Source organism: Hypanus sabinus, chromosome 3, assembly GCF_030144855.1.
Source record: "Hypanus sabinus isolate sHypSab1 chromosome 3, sHypSab1.hap1, whole genome shotgun sequence".
NCBI classification, from domain to species: Eukaryota; Metazoa; Chordata; class Chondrichthyes; order Myliobatiformes; family Dasyatidae; genus Hypanus; species Hypanus sabinus.
In genome coordinates this window covers 100,151,988-100,169,428 of record NC_082708.1, presented here as the reverse complement: position 1 = coordinate 100,169,428, position 17,441 = coordinate 100,151,988, and the positions used below count along the sequence as shown (strand labels likewise).

Genomic DNA, 17,441 nt, shown 5'->3' with positions numbered 1-17,441 from the left:
TTCAAATATTTTGCAAAATTCCAGTCATATCACTGAATTGTGCTTTGAAGATTATTACAATAATTTCCGTCTTCATTATCTCCTAAAAAATGTGAACCCAATCCTAATTTATGCAGCACAATACCTGGACATCTATACAGCTTCCTTGCCTGTGCAATGTCTCCTTTACTTAACCGTGCACGTTGACCAATGGCAGGCCTTATGCCATTTTCATCACGTCCAGGAAGAATGGTATCCAAAAACATACCTCTAGGAAAAGAAAGAACTGTCATTTAGTATGAAAATATTGCCACTTTCTTTGCATACATCAGAATAAGGGTGACTGGGGATTGATCCCCCCCCCCCTTTATAATTTGCTGTGGCATTTAAGCATATGTTCACAGTACATGTCCACCACAAGTGTGCCACTTAGTGAGAGTATTTAGTCAGCGCTGAGTTAAATAAGTGTCCTTGCATGTGTTGCTTGTTGAGAACAAGAGTTCCTGCTCCTCATTTTTTGCTGCCTAACATTTTGGAGGCCTGCAGGTGTGATTTCCTCTATATCTGGACAGAATCAACTCCAGTTATGGTGAGCAGCCCTGCTCAAAAATACTGTGGCTTCCACGGCATATTGGTCTTCAACCAGATCTTTGGAAAACATCATTGCCCATATTCTTGTGTTAAGAAAATAATGAATCCTTCAGCAAAGGAGTAAAAGTAGAAAATTGGTAAAAGATCAAAGCATTCGGAAAGGCATCTCACAAAACTCGTCACAAGGATGAATTACATGCACATTAATGCATAAACCACAGAAGAAAGAATTAAAATAATTCACCGTCTATAAGGCCAGCATCATTTTTTTTTAAACTTTGAAATATTAGTATTTAACACTGCCAGGATAAACTGAGAACAAATTGAAAGTGCTTTTCTTTTCGCCACTCATACCGTATAATACTTCAAAGCAGTGAATACCAAATTATTCTTAAAGGAATGACTAAGATACCTTTTCTTGAGTTTTGGCTGATGATGTTTTCCATGGCAGCAGTGCTGTGGTCAAAGCGTCTCACAATTTTCCACCCATTAGTTATTATAGAAGAAACTTATGTGCAATAAACTGAACTCATCCCCAAATTCCTGATCTGCATCTTCTTTTTCCAAGTTCTGAACCAGGTGCAATTTTTAAAAATTTGCTCTTTAGTCTTTGGCATATTTGAGAACTCCTAATTCAAAAAATTTCAATTCAGAGCTTTAAATAAGCGAACACTGAAGGTATCCTAAAAATACTATGAGTAAATATGATGCGAAGAAGCACTCTTAAATTTAGCTGTTCTTGGATACACTGAAACCTTCATTTGGTTGCACTATTGTCAAGGGAGGCAAAAGGTTGTGCCACCAAGAGTCAATAAATAGCAATCAGGAATGCAATTTACCAACCCCCAACTTGGGAGAAGCATGATTAAATGCAGCATTCCCAGATTTACCCACTGGAATTCAAGGAAATAGGTATATGCCAGGAATAGGAATTTCATTATAACTAGATACATCTCTTCAACTCTCATCTCATAATTTTGTTACATGTTTTATCTTAAAATTGATTCCATGACTGAGTTGTGTTATCTAATACTTTATGATAACCAAGATCAACATTTATTTTAATAATTAAATTTCTTCTCTTCCATTAACTAGGTAAAAATAAATATCAGGAGAAACTATCCCCTGATCTGCTGTTTAACAGATGTATGTTTGGCATGCAGTTAATTTAGTTTCAAGGCACAAAATTTAGTATCATTACAGAGCAGCCCAACAAGAACAACAAAACCCCAAACCAGCATTAATCCAAGTGAAGTTGCATCGTACTCTACTAGCTCACAGAGGAGCAACCTTAGACTCCAACCTTGAGAAGGTGTTCCTAGCATAGTGCATGATGCTGTCAAAGTCATACGCTTCTCCAAGGGAGTTCACTTCACCAGGTTCCATCTTGAGGAAGTTGTATTCCTGGCCTGCACAAAGTTAGAAGAAAATGTTAATGTTAGCCATTAGCCCAATGCTACAGATTACTGCTCAAACCATTCTGCTATGACCACTACAGAAACTTACAATTCCAAGGATCCCTTTGTTTTACCAAATTACGCTCAGCTTTCTGAGTTTCGAAAAGAACTTTTTTTTGCTTAGCATTCAACTTCTGAGCAAAGAGCTCTTCACCTACCAGTTCGGTGCACCTGCAGTGCTCATGCACCAAGTCATTTCTGAACCATGCTTTTATTCTGTACAATTCTTGCTCTGAAGAGCTTTTCTTCCTTATTACGGCAATTACTGGAAGGTAGCAGATTGTGAAAAGACTGCCACCGCATACGCTAAATAATTCCCTATTCATAAACGATGTATGAATGCACCATTTACAGGGCATGATTTTTTTTGACATTGGATTGGATTCAGTATCTTTTTTTTAGTTTCTTATCAATGTTGGCAAATCTGGGCATTTGTGAAAACCTTCAAGGGCTTAGTCAGCTTTAGGTCTCTATGAAGTGGAGCAACAGTGAAAGCAGAAACAATATAACAACAGGTGCAGATTCTAAGTCTTATCAGATCATTTAAATTTACCAACTCATCTCCATCTTGTTACTTACCAAAGCATCTTGACTAGCATGTGACTGGTCAGTGTCGATTGAGCATACTCTTCATGTTTTACTGGGCAGAGACAAACATCTCAAAGCCTAACCATTTCTGAGCAGAAACGCACACTAAGAAAACATCTTTGAAGCAGGTGAGGTATCTTTTGCCAATCATTCCTCCTGGAACAATTTTGGCTTCAGCCAAATGGGTAACCTGCTTGTGGAGTCAATAGCTTGTTGAATTAATACCAATAGAAAATAATGCCCAAACCTCACCCTGACTTTAGGTATTTTCATGGGCGTGTGACTTCAACCCCAAAAACACACCGGTGGAATTTTAATCCCTATATTACATTGCAAGCTCACTTAGTTGAAGCATAATGGAGCACAGATAGAACCACATAAATGATTTACTGGAAGTAATTTTCTACCTTTTAATTTTGGAATATTTGAGCCCTGATATTCCAATCTAAGTGAGCTTTGATTAGAAAATTAAAATGGTTAAGTATATTGATTTGAATACATGTCCACTGGTATATTTCCAGTTGACAGATCGCAATATGAAAGAGGACTGGAAAACACACTATTATCTATCTGTTAAATGCTCTTATGTTGTAAATTTCAAAGCTCTGTAATTTTGGTTGTTGTTCAGATTTAATAGCTGGCACTTGAAAGGTGATGCTAGATTTTTATTTGTTTATTTAGAGATACTGTGGGGAACAGGCCTTCCGGCCCAATGAGCTCTGCTGACCCCCAACCTAACTATTTAACACTAGTCTAATCAGAGGAAAATTTACAATGACCAATTAACCTACTTAACCTGTACATTATTGGAATACTGGAGGAAACCGGAGTACTCGGAGGAAAACTATGCGGTCACGGGGAGGACGTACAAACTACTTACAAACAGTATACAGAATTGAACCCTGAAATCCAACACCCCAAGCTGTAATAGTGTCGCAGTAACCACTACGCTATCGTGGTGCCCCAAGGTAGCCTCTGTGTGGTAAAAGAACCTCCCAGTGCGGTGAAGTGCACCAAAATCCTAGGTTCATGCTAGTCATGCTTTGAGTCATCATCCAATTTCATCAGTCACATTAGTTACTAAAACACACTTAAGCAACAGTTATTTGAATAAAGTATCAGGGGTATCCGTAGTACCTAAAACCATTATTTCAGAAACAATCAACGGTTTGATACAAAATTGGGAAAAAAAATTCTATTAAAAATAAGAGAGTACTGAAACTTTGAGATTTGATTCCAAATTGGCACAACATGGATTAAAGTTTCTGGAGTTTATTTGTAATGGAATATATAGCTTAAATAGAAACATTTGATCCAGGAATAAACTGACCCTCAATTAATCATGTTTCACTGTTCAGCAACTGTGCATTTATTGCCAAATCTGTACATGCTTGTACAGTTAAAACTCTAATTTATTTTGCATAAACTTAGTAAATTTAAAACCACGAACTTATGCTTCTAGTTTGTATTGTATTACTAAAGTGATATTTAACTTGACTGATCTGCTGTGAAAACAGAAACATTAGCACGATGTTAATAGAAGGATGGCTAGTGCAAAATAATTAACAGTGTGCACAAAACTGAAAGAAAGGGGGTTAAATTACACAATTCAAACTGATCTGAATAATTCTTTTTTTCCCCCTCTTAGCCTTTTTGCCTTCACACTAAACGGGGGAGTGGTGAGCACTCATACGACCTGATCCCAAGCCAGCTATATATCTGGAATTTGGAGGAGTCATGAGACGGTGAACATTGTACAGTCCAGGTGCTGGCCACAGAACAACGTCTCTCTTTATCTGTTGCTGGCTGCACGCCAGTCAGGACCAGGAGGGAGAATATTTTCCCCATAATTGGAAGGAAGAGACCTGTGGTTATCATTTGGGTGGCCTGGTTCTGGGTGACAGAGGAGGCAAATAGCAAGAGCATCATGTCATGGTCTCATCTCCATTACATAATGATTTGCTCTTCTTCTGACAAACATGACTAACCTGAAACATTAACTCTGATTCTCATTATACAGGTGCTGCCTAATCCACTGTCTGGTTCCAACATTGTTTTTATTTTTGTGCTATAAACTTGTCTTGCCACATTTACTCAATTACATTACTTCGGCTGTCACATTTCAACAATTTATTTTTATGTACCTCTTCACCCACCTTCTAACATGTTCTGTCACCTACATGAATAGCTCTGCCTCAGAACAATCTGTATGCACTGTTTGCAGTCATTCGAGGTGTACTCTTTCATCCCACAGAGAAGAATACGGGACATTCATGTAAGGGATGACGGATGGACTGCCATAAATTGTACAACAACAAGAAACTAAGCAACACAATGGATGTGGTACAACCAAGTCCCTCTCAGTCAGAAACAGAGACTGTGAACTCACAGTTAAATGGCTATACACTACTAACCTTTCTGAAATAATAGCTAAATCAGAATTAGATTCAGAATCAGGTTAGATATCACTAGCATATGTCATGAAACTTGTTCAACAGCAGAACAATGCAATGTGTGACATATACATTAAATAGATAAATTAAAATAAGTAGTGTACAAACAGAAACTATATATAAAAAAGTAATGAGGTAGCACTCATGGGTTCAACGTCCATTTAAAAATCAGATGACAGAGGGAAATAAACTGTGCGTGAAATGCTGAGTGTGTGTCTTCAGGCTTCTGTACCTCCTTGCTGATGGTAAAGTTGAGAAGAGGGCATGTCCTGGTTGATGGCAGCCCTTAATGATATACGCCGCCTTTCTGAGGCACCAATCCTTAAAGATATCTTGGATACTACGGAGGGACCTCATTGGCATAACAGATTGTGAAATAACACTATGTGGGCCATATCCATGGTCCATAGAAAGAGATAATTGCTTCCTTAATCAGAATGACTAATACCACAGTACCATTTGTCTTGCAACAAGTGAATTAATTTTATAAACTATTCTTGGTGTATAATGCCCAAGTTAAGTGATACTAGCCCTCCCAGCAGCCTGGAGACCAGATCTCCACATACAGCTGGCACTTCAAGTAATCAATCTAGTTCCTCAACAAAGCAACTTTGTCTCTTGACAGCTAAGTCTGACTGTGCAAAGATTCAGGCTACTTTAAGAAGAGCACTAACATCTCAGTACTGAAGAAAAATAAGACAACATGCCTCAAAAGACCAACACGTATTAACATCAGCTTCCCAGACAACTTTAACCCACTTTGATTCTCACAGTGTACTATCACAACAGATCTGACAGAGCCAGTTCCAGAGCATCAGGACAGTTAAGAGAGCTATGCTTGGCTACACCTTCAATGCTATAATTCCAAGAAAACTGATCTACAAACTGTGAGAGAATAATCACCACCCTATGCAACTGGTATCCTCGACTTACTGACCAACAGCCCACAAACAGGAAGATTTGGCAGCAACACCCCTGCCATAATTACTCTCAACACTGGTACTCCACAAGCTGTAGCCCCCTACCCTACACACTAAGCACTCATGACTGCATGGGCATATTCTACTCTAACTCCATCACAAGTTTGCAGACATAGTAGTCTACACCTCCAATAATGACTCAAGAGTTCAGGAAGGAGATAGAGAGGGTGTTGTCATGACAACAAGCTGCCGTTCAATACAGAAAACTTCAATGAGTTCAGGAAGATGGCTGGTGCTCATGATCTTCATATATATCAATGGTGCTGAGGTTGAGAGAGTTGTCAAGTTTAGATCCCAGGAGGGAATATCGACTACATTGATTCCAAGGCCAAGAAAGTTCACCAGCACCCTTGTTTCCTCAGGAGGCTAAGTAAATTTCTCATTACCTCACCAATTGTTATCGACCCATCAGAGAAAGCATCCTATTCATGAGTATCATGGCTTGGGGTGCAAAAGGCTCTCTCCAAGAGACACAGAGAATTATGGACACAGCTCAGTACACCCAAGAAATCAGCTTCCACTCTATGGAATTTGTCTTCACTTCTTGCTACCTCAGTAAAGCATCCAGGATAATTTAAAATCCCAGCTCGCCCCACTCAGCCTCCTTGACACATTCTCCCTTCTCCACTCTCCCATCAGGCAAAATACACAAAAGCCTGAAAGCACATACTACCAAGCTCGAGTGCAGCTCCTATCCTGCGATTATAACCTGTCATGGCTGAAAGATTATAGTGAGGAGCTTAATATCCAAGGATACACATTGTATCAAATGGACAGGCAGGGAGGCAAAGGGGGTGGGTTGACTCTGTTGCTAAAAATGGAATCAAATCCTTAAAAAGAGGTGAGATGGTATCAGAAGATGTAGAATCCTTGTGAGTAGAGTTAAGAAACTGCAAGTGCACATGATGAGAGTTATATACAGGCCTTCAAACAGTAGTCAGTATGTGGGGTATAAATTACAAATGGAGGTAAAAAATACATTTAAAAAAGGCAATGTTACAATAGTCATGGGGGATTTCAATATTCAGGTAGATTGGGAAAATTAAATTGGTGCTGGATCCCAAGAAAGGGAATTTGTAGAATGCCTACAACATGGCCTTTTAGAGCAGCTTGTGATTGAACGCACTAGGGGAAAGACAATTCAGAATAGGGTGTTGTGTAATGAACCAGATTTAATTACGAACCCTTAAGAAGCAGTGATGATCATACGATAGAATTCACCCTGAAGTTTGACAGGGAGAAGATAAAGTCAGATGTATCAATGTTACAATGGAGAAAAAGAAATTACATGGAGTGAGAGAGCAGCTGACCGAAGTAAAGGGATACCAGCATGGTTGATGGCAGAACAGCAATGTGTGGAGGTTCTGAGGGCAATCTGTAAGGTGCAGGACAGATATATCTCAAAAATGAAGAAGTATTCTAAGGGGAGGATTAGACAACCATGACTGAGATAAATATTTGCTATAATATAGCAAAAGTAGTGGGAAGATAGGGGATTGGGACACTTTTAAAAATCAACAGAAGGCAACTAAAAAAGCTGGAGAGAAAAGATGAAATACAGGTTTAGCTAGCCAATAATATTAAATAGGATACCAAAGGTTATTTCAAATATATAAAGAGTAAAAGAGAGGTGAGAGTGGATATTGGACCAGTGGAAAATGACACTGCAGAGGTAGTAATGGGGGACAAAAAAATTGGATGAACTTAATAAATATCTTGCTTCAGTCTTTACCGTGGAAGACACTAGCTGTTTGAGAGAAATTGGAGAAGTGTCAGGGGGAAGAAGGGAGTGGAGTTGCTATTACTAAAGAGAAGTTGCTTGGAAAACTGAAAGGTCTGAAGGTAGAAAAGACACCTGGACCCGATGGACTATACCTCAGGGTTCTGAAAAAGGTAGCTAAGGAGATTGTGGAGGCATTAGTAATGCTATTTTAAGAATCACTAGATTCTGGAATGGTTCTGGAGGACTGGAATGTTGAAAATGTCACTCCACTCTTTAAGAAGGGATGCAGGCTGAAGAAAGGAAATTAAAGGCCAGTTAGACCGACATCAATGGTTGGGGACATATTGGAGTCAATTATAAGGATGAGGTTTCGTGGTACTTGGAGGCTCATGATAAATAAGGTCAAAGTCAGCATGGCTTTGTCAGGAGATCCCGCCTGACAAATCTGTTGGAATTCTATGAGGAAATAACTGGCAAGAAAGTCAAAGGAGAGTCAGTGGAATTTGTTTACATGCCATCCCATGCCTACACTTTGCCAAGACCAATCACATGGCTATCCTACTCACAGGTTACAGTCAGGGACTAAGGTCCATTGCACCAGTACTGAGGACCAAGAAGATATTATCAAGGTGTCACGTACCCCGTGACCGGGTTAAAGAACCAGCAGAAATGGGAAACACTTTGGAGTCTGGTATGGCTATAAACTAATAGTGTTTATTAGTAACTAAGCAATACAGTAATATAAATGCAAATATATTGAACAGATTTGCAATGGTGTGAGTGTGTGTATGTGTGTGTGTGTGTGTGTGAGAAAATATGAACAAAACTAGGCTCTTCCAAACCTAGGGGTAAATGGGTACAGTCTTACGATGATGAAGAGAGGTCGGTTCAGTTCGTGGTATGTAGCTGAGTAATGTTGGAGAGAGGTGAGAGGTGAGCTGATGCCGTCGATCTTCCTGTTGTCCTCCGAAATCCTGTTGTGGTCACCAACTATGACCATACCACGTACGACCGTTCTTCAGTGGTGGAATTATCACCCAGACAAGGGTGGACACACAAACAGTTCCCACCGGTCGCACCTTCTCACATTGTGAGCCACTGATTGATTTTCCCGAACTGATCCTCCAAACCCCACCTTCAAGTGGGTGCACAAAGCTCGTTCAGTGTCCGACACTGTGTGTGCCTCATGGTGTGTGTTGGTGTGTCTGCCTGTGGCCCAGCGGGTCTGCTTTTTATCTCCACATATTGGACACCAGCTTTCCAAACCTGTTCCGCCCACCGCTTTCTGCAGACTCCCTGCAAGCAGGCAAGTGACCGCAGAGAAAGGTAAACAATCAGCAGAGGAACCATAACATCATTCTTTCAAGCAGTTTCTGTCTCTCTCTCTCTCTCTCTCTCTCTCCCCCTCTCATTGTGCTGGACGCCTCCCTCTCGCTCTCTCTTAATAGCAGCACAGTTCATAGGGTCTCTTCTGGACCCCTTTTCCAACCAGGGTGACCCCTGACAAAGGAAGGATGGGGTGTACTTACAAGATTGCTTTATTTGAGGGACTTAAACCAGGTCAGTGTGAAGAAGTCTCTCACCAACAGAGCCAGAGGAGCTAACAAACTTGACAACTATCGCAACACCATCAAGAACGCTTACCGTGCTATCTCATTCCCGCATTTTGGCAATTCTGGTGAGGACCACAAAGGTATGGTCAAAGGAGGTGGAGGAGCGGTTATAGAACTGCTTTGAATCGGTAAACCAGACAACATTCTTTGTTGGATCTGAATGAATACACCACAACTGTCACCGATTTTATCAAGACTTGTGTGGAAGAGTGCCTTCCTTCAAAAACATAATAGATATACCCAAACCAAAAGCAGAGGATAAACCAGGAGATTCATAGTCTGCTGAGAGCTAGATCTGTAGCATTCTAGACCAGTGATCCAGAACTATATGAGAAGTCCAGATACGACCTATAGAGGCTATTTTAAGAGTGAAGAAACAATTCCAATTGAAGTTAGAGATGAAATCTGATGCACATCTCTGGCAGGATTTTCAGGCTATTACTTCCCACAAGGCAAAACCTAACATTATGAATGTCTGTGATACTTCACTCCCAGATTACTCAAAGGCCTTTTATGCATGCTTTGAAGGGAGAATAAAACTATACCTGTGTGAATCACTGTGATTTCTGTCTCCGAGGTCACCAAAGTAAACTCTCTCAAGGCGTCAGGCCCCGGTACGGCACCGAAAGCCTGTGCCAACCAACTGGCAAGAGAGTTCAACAACATCTTTAATCTCTCACTGCTACAGTTGAAGATTCTCATCTGATTCAAAAGAGTGAGAATTATAACAGTGCGCAAGAAGAGCAGGGTAAGCTGCCTCAATGACTATCACTCAGAATCAACTGCTGCTTAAGCAAGGGCATGAACCCACCGCAACCTGACTATCACCACAATAGATCTACAGTGGATGCAATCTTACTGGCTCTCCACTCGCCCTCGGATCACCTGGACAATAGCAATACCTACATTAGGCTGCTGTTTATTGATTACAGCTGAGTACTTAACGCCATCATACCCTCAGTACTAATCAACAAGCTCCAAACACTTGGTCCCTGTACATTCTTGTGCAGCTGGACCCTTGACTTCCGTACTGGAAGGCAACAATCAGCGCGGATCAGAAATAACATCTCCACCTCAAACAACACTGACAATAGTCTCAAAGGTACGAGCTTGGCCTAACGCTCTACTCTCTCTACACCCATGTCTGTCTGAATACGCACAGCTCAAATGCCATCTATAAGTTTTCTGATTAACAGCTATTGTTGGCAGAATTTCAGATAGTGACAAAGAGGCATATAAGAGTGAGATTAGCTGGTTGTATAGTGTCACAACCACAACCTTGCATTCAACATCAGTAACTCCAAGGAATTGATTTGTGTATTTCAGGAAGGAGAAATAGACTGAACATAGCAGTCCTTATCGAAGGATCAGAAGTGGAAAAGGTGAGGCATTTCAATGACCTGTTGTCAACATCTCTGAAGATCTATACTTTGGGCCAACATATTGATGCAGTTACACAGAAGGCACAACAGGGGCTATACTTCATTAGAAGTTTGAGGAGGATTGATATGTCACCAAAGACTCTTGCAGATTCTATGATGTACCACGGAGAGCATTCCAACTGATTGCATCACCATCTGGTATGGAGGGGCCATTGGGCAGGATCAGAAAAGGTTGCAGAAAGTTGCAAACTGAACCAGCTCCATCATGGGCACTAGCCTCCCCAGCATCCTCAACATCTTCAAGGGGCAATACCTCAAAAAGGCAGCATCCAACTTTAAGGACCCCCATCACCTGGGACATGCCCTCTTCCTACTGCTACCAACAGGGTAGAAGTACAGAGGCCTGAAGACAGACACTCAATGTTGGAGACACAGCTTCTTCCCTTCTGCCATCAGATTTATGAATGGATAATGAACCCTAGTACACTACCTCACTCACAAAATGCCAGAGGAACTCAACAGCTCAGGCAACATCTATGGAAGAGTAAACAGTTTTGGGCTGTGACTATTCCTCAAGACCAGAGGGGGAAAAAAACCTGTTCACCTGCTGAGTTCCTCCAGCATTTTGTGAAAGTTACTTGGATTTCCAGCATCTGCAGATTTTTGCTTGTTTGTGATTACACTACCTCACTATTTTTCAGCTCTCTTTTTGCACTACATATTTAATGACTTTTATATATTTCTTATTGTAATCTATACATTGATGTTTTGCACTGAACTGCCATTAAACAACAAATTTCACAACTATGCCAGTGACATTGAACCTGATACTGCTTCTGAAGACAAATTTTTCACTGTACGTCATACATGTGACAATAATAAACCAATTTACCAATTTATCATCCAGATTTGTGAGATTGTCAGGATCTTTAAAGCCCAGAAGTAATTGGCTAAAAGCATCACATCTATCAGAGCAGAGATAAGACAGGCTGTCTCCACCTCTTCTGAAGCCACAGAGATGCCCGACAGAATGATAAGGTGTGCTTTTGCATTTCCCTGAACACATAAAGGCATTTCATGAGATGTTGGCAATGCAATTTCTATTTCAATGATGAAACATAACCTTCATTGCTAGGAACGTCCTCCATTCATGTCCACCCATATGTTCTGAACACTAACTAGCACTTTCAGTTCCTTTATGCTTATTGTTAAAATACTCTGTCCCAACTTCTCCAGAAGCAAATTCCTAATTTGTGACCTCTATCACTTAAAAGGCAGTGGGAATTAATCTCAAACAAACAGGTATCTCGCTGGGTTGCATATATCACCAATACTTCATCATTGCTGGCTCAAAGTCCAAGGGCATCCGTCCTCACAGCTCTGTGTGAGAACCTTTAGCACAAGCATTGCAACAGGGCCCACAATTCCCAAAAGGGCAATTAGAGCATCCACATCCCACGGATACGTTTCCTTTGCTGGGGGCGTCTAAGACCAAAGGACTCAGCTCAGAATAGTGCTTTTTAACATGATGGATTAATAACACGGCTGACAGCTCTCTTTATAATGTTCTTGTGGAGCTCCACATAGGTGTCACAATAAATCTCCAAGCTCCTAAGAGCCAGATTCCCCACACCTTTCAGACACTCAGTGGTTCCAGCTGTCAGAGTGCCCCAGCATGGCAGATCCCAGAGAATCAAGCACATACCTACTTCTCATGGCTGCTGGTTAGCTGTGATTTAATTATAGGTGATATTGTCCTTGGCTGCAGCATCAGTGCCAAAATCGGATTCCACTAGCTGTTGGATGATAATTGGAAAGACAAATCTGGGAGCCGATTCATCACATTCTTTGCCAATCCAGGAGGAACTGACAATATTTACAACCTGGCACATAAATACATCCTTGTCATACAGCCATCTGAGATAAACTTTGCACGTTTCCCACAAAGGTCCAGAAAGGACCAAGGACAGAGATTTTGTTCTAAAGGTACTTTCACAGTGACATGGAATGCATTCGTAGATGATCCATCTGGGGATTCCCTTCATTAAGAAATCCGCCAAACCGCGCAACTGTCTGCATTTTATCAATGCGAACCTGCAGAAATACTGCTCTTTCAGGTGGATCAGAAAGAGGAACTTGTGTCTGCAAATCCCAAGCACTGGTAATGTCACTCCATTGACTCCTGCCATTCTGCACTCTGCTCTGCTCACTGCTGTTCTCCTCTCTACCCTCCAGATGTCTCTTGTGCACCTACAGAAACTCTACATTACATTGTAAGTAACATCTCCAGGATATGATACACTGCACAAACCCAACCACAACCACTGCACAAACCCAACCACAACCACAGCCACAGCTTTTCAAATTCTCTGGAATTCACAAAAAAATCTGCAAACATTTGAAATGAACAATAGACAGAGCTGCTATGGACACCAGGAAATTAGTTCTGACAGAAAATCTTTGGTCTGAATTGTTAACACTGTTCCTCTCCCTAATGTCAGCCTATGGTTTTTTTTTGTGTGTGTTTTTCTCCTTTGTAATAATGTGTACCCTGACTTAAAAACTCAAACTTCCCTTTCCCTTATTGAGTCCAAGAAACCCATGCTGGAGACCTTGAATTCACATGCCTGTTAAAAAAAAATCTGTAAATGTCCTCATTATCATGACTTAATAACTGAAATACTTCTTACTAATGATCAACCTGTAATGATAAACCTGTCTGCTATGAACAGCAGTGTCAGATATATTGGAAAAACTGTTTATATTTCTTTCCTTTTGCTTGTTTTTTCTTGCCACTCTTTTCTATAAGTGCATACCTCAGATAAATACTTCGTGGAGATTTGTGACATATATGATTATATGATATATATGTACAATGTCTGAAATACATCTTATGGAAATGTTTGTTTGATGAACTTCAATAAAAAAAATTACAAAAAAGGGAAAAAAATTCCTCGAGTTCAGGAAGCAGCACCAAGACACTTTACTGCAACCTCCCCTCAAATTCATACAGACTCTCTCTTCCCTTTTTTAGATCCTTGTGTTCAAAATTCAAAGTACATTCATTATCAAAGTATCTATACTATATACACCCTTGAGATTCGTCTCCTTGCAGGCAGCCACAAAACAGAGAAACACAGTAAAACATACACCACAAAGATCATCAAACGTGCAATGTATGGAAAACCAGAACAAATCATGCAAACAATAAACATGTGAACAAGTAACACAGAGAACATTAACCAGAGAGAAAAGAAAGTCACAGGGCAGATCAGCGCTGAGGCGGGCGAAGCCGGTACAGGAGCCTGATGGCTACAAACCACCACTGAGCCAGTATATCCCAAAGTGAGCGCCGATGGTTGCAGGCCAAAGCTGTAGAGTCAGTTCAGCACTGAGGTAAGTAAATCTTGCGGAGTAGTGAGCTGAAAACTGGTTCATCCTTTTCCCTCAGCCTTGGCGCCTTATTCTTTTTAATCTAGCTTGGTGTTTAAATTGTCCAAACATCGGCTCCGTCCCTTCGATCCAGCCCTAAGTGTGCTCCAGTGATGGTCACCATGGCTGTACCTGCACTCCCATGTGTCCGGTTTGCTGGACCTTTCAAGATACTGCAAAGATGTTAGGTCATGCAGCATTGTTCTCAAAGTGAAATTACAGGTGCAGATTGCAATGATTGTTGTCCAGAAATATTGTAATTAATAGAACAGATTAGTTTGTTTACTGCCCGTAAAGCGTTTCTGCATCTCACCGGCACTATCTTTAACAGGAAGTATTTATCTTCATCTCCGTGTCTCTATCTTTTGTGTTAAACTTTCCACACAGATGTTCTTTAATACCATCAACTACACCTTCTCCTCTTCTGTCTCCTGCAAGGACATTATCCATTTTTCTCAGTTTTCCCTTTTCTGCCTTAACTGTTCTTAATGTGAGGCCTTCTGCTCTGAAGCTTCTGAAATGTCCTCATTCTTCCAGGAAAACAGCTCACCTCTGCTGCAACTGATGGAGATCTCACACAAACAGCATGTCCTCCTTTTCTGCACATCTTCTCTCTTCGGCAGAGCTTTTACCCCCTAACATCTGCATCCAGCATATCATTTATCAATGTCAGCTCTGACAGTCACATCTACCCCTCTCTCCCCAGCCTATCTGCTTTCAATTTGTTGCTACTTTCATTGATCCATTTGGAAAAAAATCAGACGAATGATTTTCATGCTTCCCAACTTGTCTGATCTTCTGTGATGTTCCCACAACTTACCAACAGTATATCATCAATATAACATCAAAATCAGCCTGAAGAAATTCAACATTACATCCAAACACTGGGAAGACAAGATACACCTGGAGAAAATCTGTTCGAGAAGAAACTGTGCCGTAGAGAAAAAATGGCAGCTCCGAAAGGAGAGACTGAACAAACAAAAGGGACAATGACTAAACACAACCACAACTTGCTCCTGTCCACACTGCACCAGAATATGTAGAATTTAAAATCAGCCTCTACAGCCAACTGAGGACCCACCAATAGACAACCCCATAGGAGAGCATCATACTCGACTCCAGTGATCACACTACTACTAATGTTCCCACAGGATAAAAACTGCGTAATCCATGAACAACTGTCCACCAATGAATAATATTTTATCTACCTCTTGTAGTTCTGAATAATTATTATTCAGTTCAACAGCAGGAAGCAGTATTAACTGCACTTAGTTGGTATCATTCTCACCATTTAGTTAATAAGTTATGGATTTAAAGCTCACATTTTCCCTGAGCACATAAGGCAGGCTGACACCTCAGCATCTGATGTTCTCAGAATTAACAGGCTGGAACGTTTTGATGGCAAACAACTACTGTGGATTAGAGACAGCAAGCTTCAGTAATTCTGGACTTTTCTGCTGTATGGAGTTTGAAAACACACTGCACAATTGGCCTGTTGCTCCATCGCTGGAGTCACTACTGACTCTGGCAGCCTTATTGGCTATTGAAGGTAGGTTGTACACCCTGTGCAGGATGTTAGAACTACACAGATGCTAGCTGTCTGAGATCCTGGTTAGTGGTATCCCCTTTGTTATAAAGTATGTACACCATATTTCTCCACTCCCTGACTGCCTGGACAAATGTCCTCATATTATTTCATTTAGACATTTATTTTGTTGTACACGAACTGTACTTCGGCCTGTGAAGCACTAATCCTTCAATAATTCCACTTTATTCACTCCATCTTCCACTGTTCTCAAATTCTACACACACCTACACACAAAAATCTAGTTATATTGGTCAACAAAAGATATTCTACTTCCTTCTACACCCTGACACAGATTCTACACACACCTACACACAAGGAACAAGTTGTATTAGTCAACAAACTGTAACAGCACAGCTTTGGTACACGGGATAAAGCTAGAGAATCTGGAGGACACCCACACAGTCACAAGGGAAGCTGGAAGACCCACATAAACAGCATCAGAACATGGGATTGAACCCACGTTGTTGGAATTGTGAAGAAGCAGCTCTGCCAGCTGTGTCATCACTGTGCTTCCAGGAGTCAAGCTTAATCCTTCTTCTAAATCTTCTACTCAATTAAAAAATTTAATGAGTCAGCCTGTCTTCAGCATTACTTTCAGGATGTTCAAAACAATGCTCAGAAGACAAATAAGATTAAGGGCTACTTTGGAATCTAATATCAGATGATCCACGAGCAAGGCTCACCATCAGAATTATTAGATTGTTCAACTGAACCTCGTCATGAGTAGCTATGTATGTAATCTTGGGATTGCTGCCTATGCCATGCAACAATGAGGATAGGGATAGAATGAGGCAGCAGATAAATGAGTGGCTGAAGAATTGGAGCAGGGGCAGGGATTCAGCTTTCTGGATCATTAGAACCTCTTCTGGGACAGGGGTGACCTGTACAAAAGGGACAGGCTGCACTTGATTCCAAGGGGATGAATATCCTTGCAGGCAGGTTTGCAAGAACTGTTGGGAGTGGTTGAAACAAATATGCAGGGGATGGGAACCACTATGATAGAGTTGAGGATCAGCCAGCAGGTTTACAGGTAGATTATATAATACGTAATATGAATGTAAGGAAAAACAAGCCAATGATTGGGTACAAATGCAGACAAAGAGTTAATTTGTACCAGAGGGGCAAAATTCAAAAGGCTGAAGAATGCAGGATTGAAAATGCTGTATTTAAGTGCACATAGTATTCATAATAAGATAGGTGAACTCATGGGCATCACTGAGTTGTGGCAGAAAGAAGGCCATAGTTGGGAGCTTAACATCAAGGAATATAACTTGTATCGAAAGGACAGGCAGGAAAGCATAGGCAGTGGTGTGGCTCTGTTGGTAAGAGATGGAATTGCATCTTTAGAAAGAGTGGACATAGGGTCAGAGAATGTTGAACAATTGTGGGTGGAGTTAAGAAACTGCAAGGGTAAAACAACCATTATGGGAACTATATATAGACCTCCAAATGGTAGCCAAGAAGTTGGATTGAGATTGCAAAGAGAGCTGGAAAGGGCATGTAATAAGGAGAATGTCACAATTGTAATGGAGGACTTCAAGATGACGGAGATGGCTTTTTAGAGCAACTTGTACATTTTGAGCCCACTCGAAGAAAGGCTCAAATCCAATCTATTTTAAATTGGGTGTTGTTTAATAATCCAGACTTTATTAGGA

At 40.8% G+C, this 17,441-nt stretch overlaps 1 protein-coding gene across 5 annotated transcripts in view; it reads right to left on the bottom strand.

Annotated features, from left to right (window-relative positions):
- Window positions 1-17,441, bottom strand: part of tll1 (tolloid-like 1) — a 393,309-nt gene that overhangs the window by 178,913 nt on the left and 196,955 nt on the right. For all 5 annotated transcript variants that reach the window (XM_059964873.1, XM_059964872.1, XM_059964869.1 and 2 more), the window contains 2 exons: window positions 1,874-1,979; window positions 125-249 (listed from right to left, as the gene is read on the bottom strand). In XM_059964873.1, coding sequence (XP_059820856.1) covers window positions 125-249; window positions 1,874-1,979 — 231 coding nt within the window. The remainder of the gene's footprint in view (window positions 1-124; window positions 250-1,873; window positions 1,980-17,441) is intronic.